The sequence below is a fragment of the Geotrypetes seraphini genome, chromosome 11 (genome assembly GCF_902459505.1).
Source record: "Geotrypetes seraphini chromosome 11, aGeoSer1.1, whole genome shotgun sequence".
Taxonomy (NCBI): domain Eukaryota; kingdom Metazoa; phylum Chordata; class Amphibia; order Gymnophiona; family Dermophiidae; genus Geotrypetes; species Geotrypetes seraphini.
Genome location: NC_047094.1, coordinates 18,666,102 through 18,686,721, shown reverse-complemented (window position 1 = coordinate 18,686,721; position 20,620 = coordinate 18,666,102). Strand labels below are relative to the sequence as shown.

Sequence of the window (20,620 nt, the reverse complement as noted above, 5' to 3'; positions counted from 1 at the left end):
GATGTCATGGTTGTTTAGTTTTGTTCCTTGTTACTAATGTTTTGGCATCGTTTGTTCATCCAACACCTATATTTTGCTCAAATTATATTCAGAAGTATTTTATGGCCATTCCATCTGGTTTTCCCAGAAACCATTCATAGTTTGTGGGCAGCAGGGATGAGATGATGATTTCTCATTTTCACATTTTGCTTTCTCTCATTTTGCAGAGGTTGCTGTGCAGCCAGCTCCAGCCCTGACCTGGAGAACCATTGGAGGCATCCTGGACTTTTACATTTTCTTGGGTCCCAGTCCAGCTGCGGTTATCCAGCAGTACCAGGAAGTGATAGGTGCCTATCATTCTCATGGACATTAATTTTGTCACTGTCGTCCTTAGACAATTCATTACGAATTGGTTTGGAGGGTCCATGTCATGTGACTAGCCACTAGTGATCATGGAATAGCATGAAAATTACATGAGTACACATATCTCTGTCCCACTAAGGACCTGATTTACCATTTGCTGTTGCTGGAAAAGATCTCTATCATGCAAGCCCTAAATGTAATTAACGAGGCAAAAAAAGTTCCTTTTTTATGCCATTCTAACCAGTACATTTTGTAATTGCTTTAGTAAGCGTGGTCCAGAGCCATGAACTTGCCCGCAATACAATACCATTTTTTATTTGTATACAGCCAATACCTCTTCGAAGTTCACAGCGATTCGCAAGCAATGACGTAAAGAACATAAGAACATAAGCAGTGCCTCCGCCGGGTCAGACCATAGGTCCATCCTGCCCAGCAGTCCGCTCCCGCGGTGGCCCAAACAGGTCACGACCTGTCCAAATCACCAGAAGGGGCCCCCATGCCACCCTGGTTTCCCATTGAGTGCTATCTTCCCATCAAAGTCCTAGCCCTCCGGTCTTGCACATGCACGACCTGGTCGGGTTTCTATACTTATTTTCTGGTTAGCTTTCTCAGTATCCCACGATCCCTTTATCCCTCAGGAATCCGTCCAGTCTCTGTTTGAATCCTTGTACCGTACTCTGCCCAATCACGTCCTCCGGTAGCGCATTCCAAGTGTCCACGACCCTTTGGGTGAAAAAAAACTTCCTTGCATTCGTTTTGAACCTATCTCCCTTTAGTTTCTCCGAATGCCCCCTCGTACCTGTTGTCCCCTTCAGCCTGAAGAATCTGTCCCTATCCACCCTCTCTATGCCCCTCATGATCTTGAAGGTCTCTATCATATCACCCCTGAGCCTCCTTTTTTCCAGAGAGAAGAGCCCCAGCCTATCCAACCTCTCGGCATATGGGCAGTGTTCCAGCCCTCTTACCAGTTTCGTTGCTCTCCTTTGGACTCTCTCGAGTACCGCCATGTCCTTCTTGAGGTACGGCGACCAATATTGAACGCAATATTCCAGATGCGGACGCACCATCGCTCGATACAGTGGCATGATGACTTCCCTCGTCCTGGTTGTTATGCCCCTTTTTATGATGCCCAGCATCCTGTTGGCTTTTTTTGAGGCCGCTGCGCACTGTGCAGATGGCTTCAGTGATGCATCCACCAGCACTCCCAAGTCTCTCTCAAGACTGCTTTCTCCCAACAATGCCCCCCCCAATTTGTAGTTGAACAACGGGTTCTTTTTCCCTATATGCATGACCTTGCATTTTTCCACGTTAAAGCGCATTTGCCATTTGTTCGCCCAGTCTTCCAGCTTGTCTAGGTCCCTTTGCAGGTCCTCACACTCCTCCCTGGAGCTAACTCTGCCGCACAGTTTGGTATCGTCTGCAAATTTTATAACCTCGCACTTTGCCTCCTTTTCCAGGTCATTGATAAATATGTTGAAGAGTAACGGCCCCAGCACCGATCCCTGCGGCACACCGCTCGTGACTCCCCGCCAGTCAGAATATTGGCCCTTTACTCCGACCCTCTGCAGTCTACCCGACAACCAGTGCTCTATCCATCGGTGCACATCCCCTCCCACCCCGTGGTTCCACAGCTTCCTAAGCAGCCTTTCATGTGGCACCTTGTCGAAAGCCTTTTGAAAATCGAGGTAAATGATGTCGACGGGTTCCCCATTGTCCACCCGACTGCTTATTCCCTCAAAGAAGTACAGAAGGTTCGTTAAGCATGACCTTCCCTTACAGAATCCGTGCTGGCTTGTTCTCAGTAGGCCATTTCTCTCAATGTGCTCGCAAATGCCGTCCTTTATCATAGCTTCCACCATCTTCCCTATAATTGAAGTCAGGCTCACCGGCCTGTAGTTCCCGGGGTCACCCCTCGATCCCTTTTTGAAGATAGGTGTGACATTCGCCAATTTCCAGTCCTCTGGTACCTCTCCAGTTTTCAAGGATAGGTTACAAACATGCTGTATTGTGCCCGCTATTTCTTGTCTTAGCTCCTTCAGAACCCTCGGGTGGATCCCGTCCGGACCCGGTGATTTGCCGCATTTTAACCTGTCTATCTGTTTGAGGACATCCTCCTTACTTACCTCTATGTGCTCCAATTTTTCAGCCTGTTCCCCACTCATGAGCTCCTCTGAGTCCGGTATATTAGATGTGTCTTCTCTCGTGAAAACCGACGAGAAGAACGTGTTCAGCCTCTCAGCTACCTCTTTATCCTCTTTAATCACTCCCCTCCTATCCCCATCGTCCAACGGCCCCACCTCCTCTCTCGCTGGTCGTTTCCCCTTTACGTAACTGAAGAATGCCTTGAAGTTTTTCGCCTCCCTGGCCAGCCCCTCTTCGTATTTCCCTTTTGCTTTTCTAACCTCTCGGTGGCATTCTTTTTGGCATTTCCTGTGCGCCTGGTGATTTTCCTCCGTTGGATCCTTTTTCCATCTCCGGAAGGATACTTTTTTGTCGTTTATTGCCCTCTTTACTTCTGCTGAGATCCAAATCGGGTCCTTTGACCGCTTGTTCTTGCAGCCTTTCCTGAAACTGGGGACGTACATTTTTTGTGCTTCCTGCAGGGTGTCCCTGAATAGGGTCCAGGCGCTTTCCACAGTCTCCATCCTAAAGATGTTTCTGAGCTTCCTCCCCACCATTTCCCTCATAGCAACATAGTTCCCCTTCTTGAAGTTGAGAGCAGTTGTTGCGGTCCTCCTTACTATGGGTGTCCCCCTTTCTAAAGTGAATCTGATCGCATTGTGGTCACTGTTGCCTAGTGGTCCTCCCACTTCTACCCCTCTTGCAGGCCCTCCTAATCCGTTCAGGATGAGGTCAAGAGTAGCACTCCCCCGCGTCGGTTCCCTGATCAGTTGCTCCATAAAGCAGTCCCTCACAGCTTCTACAAATCCTGTTTCCCTAGTGCAGTTGGAGTGACCCGTACTCCAGTCTATCCCCGGGTAGTTGAAGTCCCCCATCACTGTTACACTTCCAGGTGCTTGGAAAAACATCCCTAACTGTCCAATAGGCTCACCTGAATAAAACAATTGCTTGCCCACTTACATACGTAAACAGACCAAAGGCTCCTTTTACAAAGGCGTGCTAGCGGTTTTTGAGCGCGCTAAAATGCCATGCGCGCTAGTCTCTACCGCCTCCTTTTAAGCAGGCGGTAGTTTTTCGGCTAGCCCACACTGCAGCGCACGCTAATTTTGTGTGTGCGTTAAATACGCTAGCGCACCTTAGTAAAAGGAGCCCCCCAATAAATTCTAAATAACCCAATAGAGAAAACTAATAAAGAAAACCCAAATAAAATAAATGATAGGATACCCCTTATGAGCGCGAGTCACTGGGATATCCTGAGGCTAATTTTCCTAAAGTGTTTCTGTGGTAAATCAGTATTTACCTCTAGCAGAGCACTTTCACATAATTTCTCTGCCGGTACGTGTGTAAGTTTACCAGGGCTGTGCAGAGGTGTTCCTGGGTGCTCCACCCCCCTTTTATGAAGCACTGAAGAGAGGGCAGCGCGGGCCTTGACAATTTATCTTTCAGTCTTACAGTGAAAGATTAGAGAAACTGGGCCTCTTCTCTCTCGAACAGAGGAGATTGAGAGGGGACATGATCGAAACATTCAAGGTACTGAAGGGGATATACTTAGTAGATAAGGACAGGTTGTTCACCCTCTCCAAGGTTGAAAGGGGATAGATTCTGTGCAAACGTAAGGAAGTTCTTCTTCACCCAGAGAGTGGTAGAAAGCTGGAACACTCTTCCAGAGGCTGTTATAGGGGAAAACACCCTCCAAGGATTCAAGACAAAGTTAGACAAGTTTCTGCTGAACAAGAACGTGCGCTGGTAGGGCTAGTCTCAGTTAGGGTGCTAATCTTAGACCAGAGGGCCGCCGCTTGAGCGGACTGCTGGGCACGATGGACCACTGGTCTGACTCAGCAGTGGCGCTTCTTATGTTCTTATGTAGAAGTCCAACCTAAATACGTAGGAGCCAGGGATTGAGACTTCTCAGGCCCTCATTCTCCCCACCAAAGTTCAAGACCAGTGTAGGGAAGGGTGTCCTCTCAGAGGACAGTCTCAACCATTTTAGGTCCTGACGTACAAGACTGATTTTCCTAGTCTGTTTTCCTAGTAAAAGAAATTGAATTCAGGCCCCGAATTCACCACTGCATAGCGCTGGAGAAACCAGCAACTCCCCCCCCCCCTTCCCCAAGGGTCATGTCAGCAGCATAGCAGTGCCAAAGGAGACGGCCTGTTTGGTTTATTTATCTTATTTATCCTCACCCTCTCACATACCACCCTCCACCCCGTCTGGTTTCATCCTTCTCTCTGTCTCGTCACCCTCCACATTGTATTCCCTCAGCCTCCTCTCTCATCGCCCTCCACCCTGTCCTCCCTCAGCTTCCACTCTTAAACATCTAGCACGTAGCCAACCATCTTTCATCCCCTGTCCTCCCTCTTGTCGTCTTTTCTTCTCTTCCCATCCCCCACCCTCATCACCCAGTCCCTGTTTTAAACTCCTCCCTCTCCTCTCTTCTGTCCTCAACAGTCACCCTCTCATCTTGACTGTAAACAAATCTGCCAAAGTACAAAATGGCCCCCTTTCTATATTAAAATCTACTCTCCAACATGTAGGGCCCCTTTTACAGAGCCACGACAGTGATGCTGCTGCGGTAATTGCACCGAAACCCGTAGGAATTGAATGGGCTTCAGTGCATTTACTGCGCCAGCATCGCTACCATCACTCTAGAAGTTAGAGATTTCTGTGGTACTTTGTGTCTCTGAGTTTCTTGAAAATGAGCCCCCTTGTTTTGATTTCTTATTATTAGGTAACTATTTCCTTAGGGCTCCTTTTACTAAACATCACTAGAGGTTTTTAGCGCAGGCTGGCGAGATAAATGCTCAGACGCTCGAAGACTTCCTATGAGGACCAGAGCATTTACCTCAGTGACCCACAATAGAACATAAGAACATAAGCAGTGCCTCTGCTGGGTCAGACCAGAGGTCCATCATGCCCCGCAGTCCGCTCACGCGGCGGCCCATCAGATCCAGGACCTGAATAGTAATCCTCTATCTATCCCCTTCTATCCCCTTTTCCTTCAGGAAATTATCTAATCCTTTCTTGAACCCCCAAACCGTACTCTGTCCTATCACACCCTCTGGAAGCGCATTCCAGGTGTCCACCACCCTTTGGGTGAAGAACTTCCTAGCATTGGTTCTGAATCTGTCCCCTTTTAATTTTTCCGAATGCCTTCTCATTCTTGTAGTTTTCAAAAGTGTGAAGAATCTGTCCCTCTCCACTTTCTCTATGCCCTTCTATCGCCGTTTAGTAAAACCCAGTGTTAATTTGTACAGTAAAGTGATCATTTTTCATTGCTTGGTTATATATACAATAAACTTGCAATAAATAAATAAATTATTTCTTTGTTTTATCTCAGGTTTCCCTATGATGCCTCCTTTTTGGGGTCTGGGTTTCCATCTCTGCCGCTGGGGTTACCGAACGAGCAATAACACCTGGCAGGTTGTGAAAGAGATGAGGAGTGAAGAGATCCCGCAGGTAAAGCCACTAAACAGAAACAAACCTCGAGAAAACTCATCCCATGCTAAAAAGCACCATAAGATCGCAGAGAGGGAGTTTCCGGGGTGTGAATCCTCAGTTTCTTTGCCTTTCAGGATGTGCAGTGGAACGATATTGACTATATGGTTGAATACCGTGATTTCACCTTTGACCCTGAGAGGTTTGACACTCTGCCTCAGATGGTCGATGATCTTCACAGACAAGGGCAGTATTACGTCCCAATTCTGGTAAGGATGAGCACTTTTATTTGATGAAACCTTGTAATAATTAAGGAAGTAATTATCATACACATATGCTAATATATGCACACATAGCCCCTAATTCTATATAGTGCAGCATAAGTTAGGCACCAATAAAGTAACCGACTTTAAATACTCAAATGAAAAGTAAGCGCCCAAATGAGGGTATGGTGGGAGGGAAGTGAAGGTGCACGCGTGGCAGTGGTGACCCGTCAAATGTGTGCAGGACAAGAGCGCCACGACAAATGCGCGCAAGACAAATGCATGCACTGAATGGGAGGACGGTGGATATTATTTTGTCTTTTTGAGGGTTACAAAGTAACACTCTTTTTTGAGAGGGGTGGGGTGGGGTGAAACCCCCCCCCCCCCAACTACATTTAAAATAGTCACCTCTATCTAGTGTTAGGGTAAGGTTTACCTCATGATTGTGGGAACCCTTTACAGAATTGGATATCTGGAAGGCCCTGATTTGCTGAGACTCCTCAGGCCTCGTCCCTTGGGGGAGGGGCTTGAGGCGCTAAGGCCCCTCCCAAAGGACGGGGCCTGAGGAGTCTCAGCAAATCATGGCCTTCCAGATATCCACGGGCCGCAATTGTCCTGCACGCACTTGACCATGTGCGCATTTGTCAGAGTGCTCTTCTCTTGCGCGGATTTGTTGGTGTTCCGTGATGGTGGAAGAGTGTGAAGGAGGGGGTGCCGGCACCCCCACCAAGATGATGCCAGGGGCAGACCACTCTCTCCATGCCCCCCTTACTACTCCATTGATGGAATGACAACTGATTTCTTTTTTTTAAATCTTTGTCCTAACAGGACCCTGGTATCAGCAGCACTCAGCCTCCTGGCTCGTACTGGCCTTATGATGAGGGTTTAAGACGAGGAATATTCATTAATACAAGTCAGGACAGACTCCTGGTTGGAGAGGTGAGAGGATAGCCTATGTGTACCTGTTTCTGGTCTTGGATTTTATCTCATGTAAAGCACTGCTAAGGAAGACCTGAGTCTCATCCTGGGCTATAGTTCTGTTCCCCAGAATAAGCAAGGCTGGAGATGTTGTGGAAGTCTACAGCCAGTGGCTGGACAATGATCTGTCTATTCTCCCCAGTCCCTAGGAGTAATGTTAGGAAATTATTTTTCACGGAGGAAGTGGTTGATGTCTGAATGCCCTCCTGAGGGAGGTGGAGGAGTGAAAAATGGTGACAGAATTCAAAAAAGCATGGGATGAACACAGAGGATTTCTAATTATAAAATGAATGGTGCTGGGCAGACTTTACAGTCTGTATCCCGCAAATGACAAGATGGCTTGGGTTGGCTGGAGTGAGCTTTGATGACAATTCTAATAGTTGCAACGTAAGGACAGTACCGGGTGGACTTTACAGTCTATGGCTCAGAAATATCAAAGAAAAAAGACAATTTAATCATGAATTTGTAAAGTGTGTAACTATTGGATGGGCTGTCCAAGTCTTTATCTGCTGTCATTTACCATGTTACTATGTTCCAGTTGGTAACAAGAGTCTCTGATAAGAACTTCTACTTGTTCCTCCTCATTTGATAGTTTTCCTTTGCAGTCAGAACCACACAGAGCCACATTTGTGGAAAACATGGGCGGTGGGAGGAATAATTTGCTTGTTTGCCTGGGATCCCTGCCCATTTAGCAGACATATTTTTAGGAGCTGACCTTCTAACTTTCCTATGTCAAACATGTTCTCTTTCTAGGGTTACAGTAAAAATATAAAACCAAAAAACCTCAAATGGTTTTGGATTTCTTCATAGGTCTGGCCTGGGCGTACAGCTTATCCTGACTTCACCAACCCACAGACCCATCAGTGGTGGTTTGAGAATTTGAATCATTTTTATAATCAGGTGCCCTTTGATGGACTTTGGATTGTAAGTTCCTCATTTCCTGATTTGTAGTACTGCAACATAAAGCCCCCTCTCTTCCACCCCCCAGGTCCAGTGATATTATTTGAATATGTGGATGTATCTTAGTTATTGTATTGGGTTTTTTTTGTACAATGCTACGAGGGGGTGCTAATAAGTTCTCAGCCCAACCAATCAACTTCCTGAATTCTGAGCGTTATTTTGCCACTGCAGCTGAAAAGAGTATTTTGTTAAGTGCCAATTTGCAAGAACAAAATTCTATGTTCTGACATTGTTTCAGATCATTGATTGAACCATATCCAAATCATTCTCTTCTTGGTTGGGCTGAGAAATTTTCAGAATCCCCTGGTAGTGTGAAGAGTTTCAGTGTCTGGTAACCAGAGCTGAGACTGTGATGTCATAATGCCTCTTTCCACCAATAAGGGACAACCTCATCAGTGATGTCACAATGGCTTGATTATCTTGTACTTGGCTCACTTTTATTACATACAAGGGAGTGCTGGTAAGTTCTCAGCCCAAGCAACCAACTGAGTGTTATTTTGCCATTGTAGTTGAAGAGGGTTATCTTTGTTCATTAAGAGCCAATTTGCAGAAACAAAATTCGATGTTTTGACATTGTTTCAGATCATTGATTGAACCATATCCATGACATTCTCTTCTTGGTTGGGCTGAAAACCTTTCAGCACCCCCTCATAGTATAAAGAGTTTCAGCGTCTGGTTACCAGAACTGAGATTGTGATGTCACAATGCCTCATTCCACCAATAAGAGCCAACCTCATCAGTGATGTCACAATGGCTTGATTGTCCTATACTTGGCTAACTTTTATTACATACGAGGGGATGCTGAAAAGTTCTCAGCCCAACCCACCAACTTCCTAAATTCTGAGCGTTATTTTGCCACTGTAGCTGAAAAGAGTGTTATCTTATTTCGTTAAGTTCCAATTTGCAGAAACAGAATTTTATGTTTTGACATTGTTTCAGATCATCGATTGAACCATATTCACGTCATTCTCATCTTGGTTGGGCTGAGAACTTTTCAGCACCCCCTCGTATTGTACTTATTGCTATCTTTGTATTTCATAGTATTGTAAACTGCTTAATACTTAATGTCATAGTGGTATATCAAGAACAATAAATCCAATCTAATTCATATGTATAAGTAACAGCTTCTCTGAAATCCCTTCTCATACCTGAATGGTGATTTACGAGTCTAAATCAGCTTTTTGTCATTCTAAATGGCTCACAACTCTTCTAAAATTGAGTTGTTGAAGTAATTGGCTGCACTGAGGTGGGCATTACATAATAATCTTAGTAAATCAACTGAGAAGAGGAGGTGGTGTCTTCTCATTTGTGCATGGGAGGAGGGCATGTGGCCTGCATTACAAGCTTCTAATGGAGAGACGGCTGTGTGATGTTCATTTCCCATGTGACCTCTTGTCATCATTTTAGGACATGAATGAACCATCCAACTTTATGAATGGGTCGCTGGATGGCTGTTCCTCAAAGGACTTCGATAACCCGCCATATATTCCTGGTAAAAAGAAAAAAGCTTGTAACCTTACCAAGCCAACACTGCTCATACGTCACTCTATGTCAAGGGATGGCCTTCATGATGCAGTATAATATGAGGGGGAGGGGAGTGACCCATTCTCAGGTTCTATGTGCCCACTAAGAACATAAGACTAGCCTTACTGGGTCATACCAATGGTCCATCCACCCCATTCACTGAGAATATCACCGAGGCCACTGGGAAAATATCACTGAGGCCGATCCAAGTCACAAGTACCTGGCAAAAACCCAATTAGCAGAAAGCATTCCATGCCAAACAAGTATTTGGTTTTTTTTTTTATTGTAACATTTTATTGAAGAAATCCAATAAATATACAATAATATAATACAATAAAATACCGGTAATCATTACATAATAAATTTACCATATTGTCATTTTATCACATATTCATTTCTTCAAAATAAATTTCTTGAAATAACCTATTACAACTATCAATACATTCCCCTTTTTACCTTCCACCCTTCCCTTTCCCCCACTTCCCCCCTCCCCCCAATTATTTTATATATAACTTTTTATTGAAGAAATGCAATAAATATATAATAATATAATAAAATAGTCATTACATTTAAATTTACCATATCAACTTCCAACATATGTCTATCATTCTTTCAAAATAAAATTTTCAAATTATCTATTATCTCTCAATATATTCCCTTAGTTTCCAACCCCCCATACCCTCTTTCCCCCCTTAATTCCCCCCTATTATTTTAATTTCATTTTAACATTATAATAAATAAATTAAACAAAAATACAGTTCAATTAATTTCACACATATAATATCATTCCTCCTATTCCCCCCCTCTACCCAAGAATGAAAAGTGACATCAAATATCAAGTATAAAAAATGTACAAAACATTTACATAGCTTCAATGTAAAATATTAAGAATTATACTTCTTGTTTTTGAGGATAATTATTGTATATAAAGGTTCCAAATTTTCAAAAATAAACAAGTTCTTCTAGGAAATTTACGAACCTCCCAAACCTCAAATAAAATTAAACGATGAAATTGGTTCCTCCAATGCCAATAACTAGGAGAATCTTTTTGTAACCAATATTACAATATACATTTATGACCACTCATACATCCTTTTGAAATAGAACACTTTTTTCCTGTCCAAAAACCCCACAAGCCGTAGCTTTACCAAATAGTACCCCCTTTGGCGATTCCACCAATTGACAATTCCATAATGAACCTAAAAATTTATTGATGAGAAAAGCGGACGGACAAGAACAAACCATATCAGCAGAGCACAAGCAAGTCTAAACTAAAAGAAGCATGCTATGCCAGTCATCAAATGATTTTATACAGTATAACATAAATCGTGATTTGGACATTTTTACAATATGGACCTTTTTTTTGTTATTTTGAAACATCAATCTGCTTCAAAATTGAGCACCTATTCTTTTTAAAATAGCCTTAGGTGCCTACTTGGGCTTCCTACCTAGACCTACTACAAAATTACCCTCCATGCCTTCAGTTTTATGCTGTTCTGCCTTCGTAGTATATTTGGTAATAAGTCCTGGCAGGGATGTCTTAGGGCAGGGGTAGGCAATTCTAGTCCTCGAGAGCCGGAGCCAGGTCAGGTTTTCAGGATCTCCACCATGAATATGTATGAGATGGATTTGTATGCACTGCCTCCTTGAGATGCAAATCTATCTCATGCATATTTATTATGGATATCCTGAAAACCTGACCTGGCTCCGGCTCTCGAGGACAGGAATTGCCTACCCCTGTCTTAGGGGAAGCTCTCTACCCTTCTTTCCAGTGCTAGTTGGAAAATATCTTTAAAAGCACCTCTTCATTTTTCTCATATTGGTGTTCCTTTCTGATTTTCTCCACTAGCAGTCCTAGGGGAGTCGCTGTTTTCCAAGACTATTTGTGCCTCAGCGAAGCAGAGCATCTCTGTGCATTACAATGTACATAACCTGTATGGACTAATGGAAGCAAAGGCCACAGCTAGGTAAGAGTGAGCACCTCCTGCTGGAAGAATGCAGCGGTCTACAGACACGCCACACTGGTTTACAAATTATTTTTTTAGTCTTTCCTAATTAATATGTTAGGTCAAATATTCAGTGAATTTTACAGTTCCATTAATTGTGTTATTTATATATACAGTAGATGTTTGCTGTGTACTAGCTCAAAAACTTTGTTGTAGTGTGTCCTAGTGAAAACACAGGTGTTCCTTTCTGGTTTGTATCATACATCTGGCTGACCTGCTCCCCATAGTAGTCAGTGCTTACAGAACTGAGGTGAGTTTTACATTGTGTCAGATTGATATAATTATTTCAGATACTGAACTGAGAAGTAAAATCAGATAGAAATGGCAACTAAGGTCCATATTCTACTCGTATAAACAGTGCCTTAACTTAGGCGCCTAAGTTAAGTCCAAAACACTGTTGAAAAGCGGACTTAAGAGAAATTACAAGGTGCCCAAAAAGATATAAAAAGGATGGAATTGGTCCAGAGGAAAGCTACTAAAATGGTGTGTGGTCTTCGTCATGAGGCGTACGGGGGCAGATTTAAAGATCTCAATCTGTATACTTTGGAGGAAAGGCGGGAGAGGGGAGATATGATAGAGACGTTTAAATACCTATGTAGCGTAAATGCACGAGTCGAGTCTCTTTCATTTGAAAGGAAACTCTTCAATGAGAGGGCATAGGATGAAGTTAAGAGGTGATAGGCTCCGGAGTCATATAAGGAAATACTTTTTTTTACAGAAAGGGTGGTAGATGCGTGGAACAGTCTCCTGGAAGAGGTGGTGGAGATGGAGACTGTGAATTCAAGAGGGCCTGGGATAGGCACGTGGGATCTCTTAGAGAGAGAAAGAGATAATGGTTACTGCGGATGGGCAGACTGGATGGCCTTTATCTACCATCATGTTACAGTGTTTCTATAACCATAAAGTTCTATGACATCACAATGCGGGTGTAAAGAGCCTTAGCCTATAGAAGAGGAGATGCAAATGTTAAGAGCCTTAGCCAATAGGGAGAGGAGGAGATAGTGGATGCTGTGGACGGGCCATTTGGCCTTTATCTGCCATCATGTTACTATGTTTCTATAAAAAATAAATAGAACCAAGAGAGGCTGTTAAATAAATCTATATCCACATAGCACAACCTCAAGAATATAGGATAACAAGTCCAAGTGTTACTCTTAAGGGAGAAAAGACCTCAGTGTCTAATAGGGAAAATCAAAGCAACCCATATAGACAGGCTAGTTGCAAATATCACTTGCAGCCAGCAGACACATCCTCGGTCAAAAACTCCCAAAAAGTTGAGGACACAATTTCACAGTGAATTTCAACAGTCTTAATTCTAAGTCTCAAAAACTTTTCAAAAAAACACTTATCTGAAAATTGTTGTCTTCTCAATCAAATTGCAAACACAAGAACTTGATCCTGGAGCTTGGAAGCAGGAGAAAATCACTCCATAGGAGACAAACTCAGAGCATAGCAGCTACTAAATATCACCACTAGCATAATCCAACAGGGTTCCCTGTTTCGCTGGTGCGCTTCTTCAAGGAAGCGGGTGAATCGATGCTCAAATCCCCGCAGGAACTCAATTTCCCTGTCCCGTCTCCGCAGATTTTGTCCCTGTCCCTGCCTCATTCCTGTAAGCTGGTCTTTGACCTAGGGGCCACCGTGAAAGCAGACTGCTGGGCATGATGGACCACTGGTCTGACCCAGCAGCGGCAATTCTTATGTTCTTATGTAAGCTCTGCCTTAACTGCACATGTCTCGAACACTTATGATTTTAAAGGGTTTGAGGCTTGTGCAGATGAGGATGGAGCTTAGGCATTGGTGGAATGAGGCATTATGACATCACAATCTGAGCTCTAGAATGTTGCTACTTAGGATTTTAAAGTGTTTGAGGCTTGTGCAGATGAGGACAGAGCTTAGGCATTGGTGGGATGAGACATTATGACATCACAATCTGAGCTCTAGAATGTTGTTACTTTTGGTTTCAATGTGTTTGAGGCTTGTGCAGGATGGAGGATGGAGGATGGAGCTTGCAGGAATGGGGCAGGGACAGGAAAATGAGTTCCCGCGGGGATGGGGAAAGATTTATCCCCATGTCATTCTCTAATTGAGAACTAGGACTGGTGTCCCTTCATCTTCTTGAAGCTAGAGTGTCGGTTTCTCACCTGGGGCCCCTTTTACAAAGCCACGGTTGTGAGTCCCAGTGTGGTAAATGCGATGCAGCCTATAGGAATTGAAAGAGTTGCGTTGCATTTGCCACAAGGGAATTGCTACTGTGGCTATGTAAAAGGGGCCCTTGCTTATTGCAAACATCTCATAGCCTAGAAGATTGGACCGCTGCAACCAGCTCATTACCAAGAGAGAGAATGTTAGATGAAAACACTTTTACAGCTTCACATTATCACCAGGGGAAGAAAGGGGGGGAAGGGATGAGGGATTTCATGTTTTTGCAATCTCTGCAACTTTTGGGGTAAAATAACCTTCATATGTCGCATGGTCCTACCCCTTTTGTCCACAGTGCTTTGATTAAGCTTCGGAAGAAACGTCCCTTTGTGATTTCACGTTCCACCTTTCCCAGTCAAGGCAGATATTCTGGACACTGGCTAGGAGATAACAAGAGCCAGTGGAAGGACATGTACTGGTCTATCCCAGGTAGGATGTAAATTCAGGGGCAGGGGATTCAGGTATCACTTTACAAGGTCAACTCACCTGGCTAAAACTGGGTTCTGGCAGAGTTAGTTGTATCTGCTCAGTATTTCCAGTCTTTAACCAGGAAAGACAAGGACCAACTTGAGGCATTCCTGGGGTTGGCTTTTTAAATCTAGCCATGGAGCGCGATATTCAGTGCTACCCAGCTAAATCTGTGTAAGCAAGTATTGTAAATATGACAAATTGTAACCTGTTTTGGCTATATATATTATGTATAACTAATAAAGTGAATTAAATAATAATATAAATGTTAAAAATCATTAAAAATGATTTTAAGAGTGCTCAGTGTGATATCTTATTCAAAACCAGCAGATTATAAGAATGAAGATATATTATCTCTACATCATTGCACTCACCTCCCTACCAGCCCTAAACATCTTGTTGAATATAAACTGTTCAAGCAAACTTATAGTAAAAAATGTAAATGGATGAATACTTAGCTGAATTCACAAGATGTCAATTTGGTTGAAAGATATTATAAAGTTCACCACTCATGAATGAGTTTACTCAAAATAATCAAAGTATTGTCTTTAAGGGCTGCTCGTTGATGTTAACATATTTTGCAATGAATTACTCCATGTTGTTACTCCATATTGTTGTAGCTTCGGGTCTCCCAATGGAGAGAACACGCCGTCAGGGATGGTTCAACAAATGAGCCGAATCATTTACATTTTTTACTATAAGTTTGCTTGAACAGTTTATATTCAACAAGATGTTTAGGGCTGGTAGGGAGGTGAGTGCAATGATGTAGAGATAATATATCTTCATTCTTATAATCTGCTGGTTTTGAATAAGATATCACACTGAGCACTCTTAAAATCATTTTTAATGATTTTTAACATTTATATTATTATTTAATTCACTTTATTAGTTATATTGTTCAATTAGTGAATTGAGTTTAATTATTTTTCTCCAACTCATTTAGATTTTATATATATTATGTACCATATATACTTGAATATAAGACAATCCAAGTATAAGACAAAGTACCCTTTTTCCCCCCAAAAAGGAGGAAAAAAGGTTGGCTTGAATATAAGGTGGGGGTGTTAATATTCATGTGCCCTGCCATCCACCCCCCCTCAATCCCTGCCCTGGCAGGCTCTCCACCCTGTACTCCCCTCCCTGCCCTGCCAGGCTCTCCACCCTGCTCCACCTCACTCCCTGCCAGGCTCTGCACCCAGCCCCCTCTCTCCATGCCCTCCCAGGCTCTCCACCCTGTCCCTCCTCCCTGCGCTGTCCCTCCTCTGTCCCAATGTCCTGCAGGCCTCCAATGAGCGTGCCATATGACCTGGTGGTCCAGTGGTAGGCCGGGACAAGAGGCATCCCTCCCGTCTCCTGTCCCAGCAAACTCTAACAATTTTTTTTACCTCCCTCCCATCTCCCCCCCCCCTCCACATACCTTTTTCAGCTCTTTGAATCCCTGGTAGTCCAGCAGTGTATCGGGCAGGAGTGAGCTTTCCACGTTCCTGCCCCGCGCTTAGCCCTTCACACCTTCAATGGCTGCCTGAGTTCTTGCGGCCTTTTTGCGCTCCTGCCCGGCCCTGAGCCGCTCTCGGAATGGCCACTGTCAGTTCTTGCACCCTCTTGCATCTGCCTTACTGCACCACTGACTGTGCAGATAATTTGATATGTGTTGTATCAAATTAAATAAACTTGAGACTTTGTATGCTAGAGGTCCACACATTCCTGCAGAGCAGCGCTTCTCAGTCCTCTCCTGGAGACACACCTACGCATGGGATAGATTTACATACAATAGAATCTCCCGCTGTATGTATGCAAGTGTATCTCATGCATAATCGTTGTGGCCATTTTGAAAACCCAACTGGCTTTCTGTGCCTCCTGGAGAGAATTCAGAAGCAGTGCTGTAGAAAATGCATGCTCCACTTTGTAAACATTTGAGCAGTTGTGTCTGGTTGTATGTATGGTTTACAGTGGTGAAGGGACTGAAGCGCGCCAGACAATCGCGCGCGGACAAAGCCACTAAGACAAATGCGCACTGGACGTCAGCGCGCCGGATTAAAAGGTAAGTTTAAAGCGCTCCGAGGGGGGTGTGGGGAGAAACCCCCCCAACTTTACTTCTTTCCCCTAAACCCTCCAACGGCAGTGCCAAACACTTCTAAATAAAATTGGGCCCCCCCCCTCAGAGCGCTTTAAACGTACCTTTTAATCTGGCGCGTCCTACCTCCCTCCCCACTGCTGGTGGGTGACCTTGTAGCGTGCTCTGGAGTGTGACGGCTGTCTGTGCCCTTCTCCTAGGGATGCTGAATTTTAACCTCTTCGGAGTACCGCTGATTGGGGCAGATATCTGTGGGTTCTCGGGCACCACGACGGAAGAGCTTTGCACGCGATGGATGCAACTGGGAGCTTTTTATCCTTTCGCAAGAAATCATAATATGAAGAAAGAAGAGGTAAGTGGGGGGGAGGGGACCTGCCCTTCGCAAGACAATAGTTAGTCAGACATTTACAATAAGCAGCGGATTGTCTTAGTGATGGTAACAATGAAAAACAAAAGGAAGGAGAGAAACCTCTAAGTATGAAATACGAGTACTTCAAAGAAAATAAGCATAGTGGTGGCCACAGACCTTCCAAAAGCAATAGTGAGGAGCACCAAGAGGTTGAGTAATAAAATACAGTTTTATCGGGACTATACCAAAAATAAGCAAAAAAAAAATTACACAATAAAAACAGTCTATTACCAGGAAGGCTGGGATGGAGCACTCCTCCTTCTCCTACTCTCCATTCAGCCATGTCCGACCTTGGATACTCTGTAGGACCGTCCTTGGCCATGTTTTCCTGTTTTCCACGGCTTCTTTCAATTGCTTGATGTTCATTCCCGTGTCATTCTTGATGGTATCCAGCCAACAGGCCTTTGGTCTCCCCTGCTTCCTTCCTAGTGAATTTGCCCTCATCACGTGCCCAAAATAGATCCGTTTCTGTCTGGTAGTCTTGCCTTCCAAGGACAACTCTGGGTTTATATGATCAAGTGAGGGGCACAAAAAATAACAACGAAGGAGACCAGATGGTGCTCAGTCCTTTTTATTATCAAACAGGCTCGACACGATCGTGTTTCGACCCAAAGAGGGCCTGCCTCAGGAGTCTCGGTGTTGAGTCATAAAACCGATGTATCAAGCCAAGTGTCCAAGTAGGGCAATAAAAACACTAACCCCCCCCCCCCAAAACAAAATATGGCTGACAACGATTGCAGCAAACTCCGCATGAACATGAAATCTTGCCTTCCAGGGACAACTCTGAGTTTATATGATCAAGAATATCTTTATTGGCGATCCTAGCTGTCTATGGGATTCGTAGACGTCTTCTCCAGCGCTGCAGCTCGAAGGTGTCAATTTTTTTCATCGATTTGCTTTCGCGAGTGCCTGTGTCTCGCAGCCATATGTCGCAATTGGAGCACTCCTCCACTCTGCGTACGCACTTTCTCCATGGAGGCTATTATATACAGTATGTGCAAGCTAAACACTACAGAGCTTAGATTTTGAGACTCCTGAAGTAGGCGTTTGGTAAAACAGCTCTGTGTTGACAATAGCTTAGTAAGGGGGGGCGGGAGGCAGTCTGCCCCGGGCGCTGCCTTGGTGAGGGTGCAGGCACCCATCCTTCGCCCTCCCCAGCTCCCTCCCTTCCCCCGCACTTCTGTAGCATTCCTGGTGCGAGCAGCAACCGTCAACCTGCTGTCGGGTCAGCGTCGGCTCTTCTTCTGATGTCACTTCCCGGACCCGCGCCTAGGAAGTGACGTCGGAGGGAGAGCCGACGCTGGCGCGACATCATCTCGGTTGCTGCTCGCGCCAGGAACATTACAGAGGGACGGGGGAGGGGGAAGAGAGGTGACACCCGCGTGGCAGGAGGGGGTGGGAAAGGAGCGTGTGGAGGTAGGGGGGACGGAGACTCCCCGGGCGCCTCCACTGTGGGTCGAGTTCATTGGTCTATTACAGCGCTCCTTCATAGCCTTCCTGGTGACAGACTGTTTATTTTTTATTGCGTCTTCTTTTTTGGCCCAATTATGGTATATTCACAACAAAACTTTGTATTTTATTAGTCAACCTCATGGTGCTCCTCGCTGTCATGTTTGGAAGGTTCTGAGGCCACCTCTACTCTTGGCGGTAATAATGAAACAAGCATGCGGCCTCTTGGACGTGACACGTCCTGTGCGCAGAGACTTTTTTCCTGGTTTCCTTTGCCCTGCAAAACCTGACATTTCTGTCTCTGGATTCTTAGGCCCAGGATCCAACCGCATTCAGCCCAAAGGTCCGAGCAGCCATGAAGAAAGCACTTCTGATGCGATATTCTCTCCTGCCTTTCCTCTACACTCTGTTCCACCGAGCCCACGTCTTTGGAGAGACTGTCGTCCGACCTCTGTTTTTTGAGTAAGAATGTTTCCGTGGCTTGAGTAGATTCTTTCCAACAACAGCAGAATTCCGTGGCTGCTACCGTGTAGCTGGTGAACTCATTCTGTCCTCATGATCGAAACATTCAAGGTACTGAATGGGATAGACTTAGTAGATAAGGACAGGTTGTTCACCCTCTCCAAGGTATGGAGAACAAGAGGACACTCTCTAAAGTTGAAAGGGGACAGATTCCTTATGAAGGTAAGGAAGTTCTTCTTCACCCAGAGAGTGGTAGAGAGCTGGAACGCTCTTCCGGAGGCTGTTATAGGGGAAAACACCCTCCAGGGATTCAAGACAAAGTTAGACAAGTTTCTGCTGAACGAGAACGTGCGCTGGCAGGGCTAGTCTCGGTTAGGGTGCTGGTCTTTGACCAGAGAGCCGCCGTGTGAGCGGACTGCTGGGCACGATGGACCACTGGTCTGACCCAGCAGCAGCAATTCTTATGTCCTTATGTTCATTGCTAAGGCAGCAAACACAGCACGGAGGCATTTGATTACTTCATTTAGATCTACAATATTACTTACATAGATTGAAGTGTATGAGCTGGAAAAGTGGTAACTGAAGTCAAGAAAGCCTGGGAAAAGAACATAAGAACATAAGCAATGCCTCTGCTGGGTCAGACCTGGGGGTCCATCGTGCCCAGCAGCCCGCTCACGCGGTGGCCCAACAGGTCCAGGACCTGTACAGTGATCCTCTATTTATACCCATCTATCCCCCTTTCCAGCAGGAAATTGTCCAATCCTTTCTTAAACCCCAAAAGCACAAAGGAACCCCTCGTTGTCAGGAAAGGAATATAGATAGGGGATTGTTGCTTCCAAAATAGAGGATGTGATCGACCACCACCTACAATCTGCCCCCCCCCCCCACCTACGGAAAGGCCATGTTGAAAAGATAAACATAGTGAATATATAAATGAGGCAACCAATTCACTGGTAAAATACATAAGTGAGGGTAGACCAAATCACTTATGTACCAAGAAAAGGGTCACTCCTCTATTGAACTTTCAAGAGCTGAATACCAAATGGATTTAATATACCTTATAGCAAATATTTCAAGCGCTAATATGCTCAGAGTCTTGAAGGCAAAAACAAGGGGTGATATTCTTGGGGTTCGCCCCTTGTTTTTGCCTTCAAGTCTCTGAGCATCTTAGGGCTCCTTTTACGAATCTTCGTTAGCGGCTTTATTGCACGCACCTTTTTAGCGCGCGCTAGCCGAAAAACTACCGCCTGCTCAACAGGAGGCAAATTAACGCGCACTACTACGAGCGTTAACCCGGCTTCGCAAAAGGAGCCCTTAGCTTTTGAAATATTTGCTAGAAAGGTATATTAAATCCATTTGGTATTCAGCTCTTGAAAGTTCAGTAGAGCAAAGACAAACATAAAAATTGATTTCTAGACCGCATAACCTTGCAGTTATTTTTTTTTTTTTTTTAATAATTTTTATTGAAAGAGCAGCCAGCTCCATAACAAGGAAACTTAGACTACAGCACAACAGTAGGAATGAACAAACAACAAAACAGGCAGTCCCGGGAGGACTGTAGTAACGCTCAACCATGAAAAGACAAATACAGTCACCCCAGCGAATATATGCTGTGCAGAAATAATAGAAACCGACAGTAGCAATGCCGGCCGTGGCTTGAAATTGGCGTCCACCACATGGTTTGCAAAAGACTGAGTGAAATACAACAATTAGGAAATTCAGAAGAAAATTCACGGCCTCAAAACTCAGAAAACAAATAAGTTTTCTAGTGTCTCCTAAATTCTAAATAAGAAAGTGAAACGGTGAACAACTGCTTAAAATCCTTATCCCAAAGAGCAGCCGGATACGAAAGCATGCGTTCAAGATACCTTTTGAGCATGGATAGACAAGTAAAGCACAGGTTTTACGAGAATATTTTTGAGTGAA

At 44.5% G+C, this 20,620-nt stretch overlaps 1 protein-coding gene across 1 annotated transcript in view; it reads left to right on the top strand.

Moving 5' to 3' along the window:
* LOC117368825 (lysosomal alpha-glucosidase-like) overlaps positions 1-20,620 on the top strand; it is a 51,663-nt gene that overhangs the window by 16,492 nt on the left and 14,551 nt on the right. Inside the window, exons 6-15 of the mRNA XM_033962559.1 lie at positions 207-326; positions 5,802-5,920; positions 6,037-6,168; positions 6,991-7,101; positions 7,951-8,064; positions 9,508-9,592; positions 11,474-11,591; positions 14,128-14,261; positions 16,575-16,726; positions 18,546-18,694. Of these exons, the coding sequence (XP_033818450.1) occupies positions 207-326; positions 5,802-5,920; positions 6,037-6,168; positions 6,991-7,101; positions 7,951-8,064; positions 9,508-9,592; positions 11,474-11,591; positions 14,128-14,261; positions 16,575-16,726; positions 18,546-18,694 (1,234 nt within the window). The remainder of the gene's footprint in view (positions 1-206; positions 327-5,801; positions 5,921-6,036; positions 6,169-6,990; positions 7,102-7,950; positions 8,065-9,507; positions 9,593-11,473; positions 11,592-14,127; positions 14,262-16,574; positions 16,727-18,545; positions 18,695-20,620) is intronic.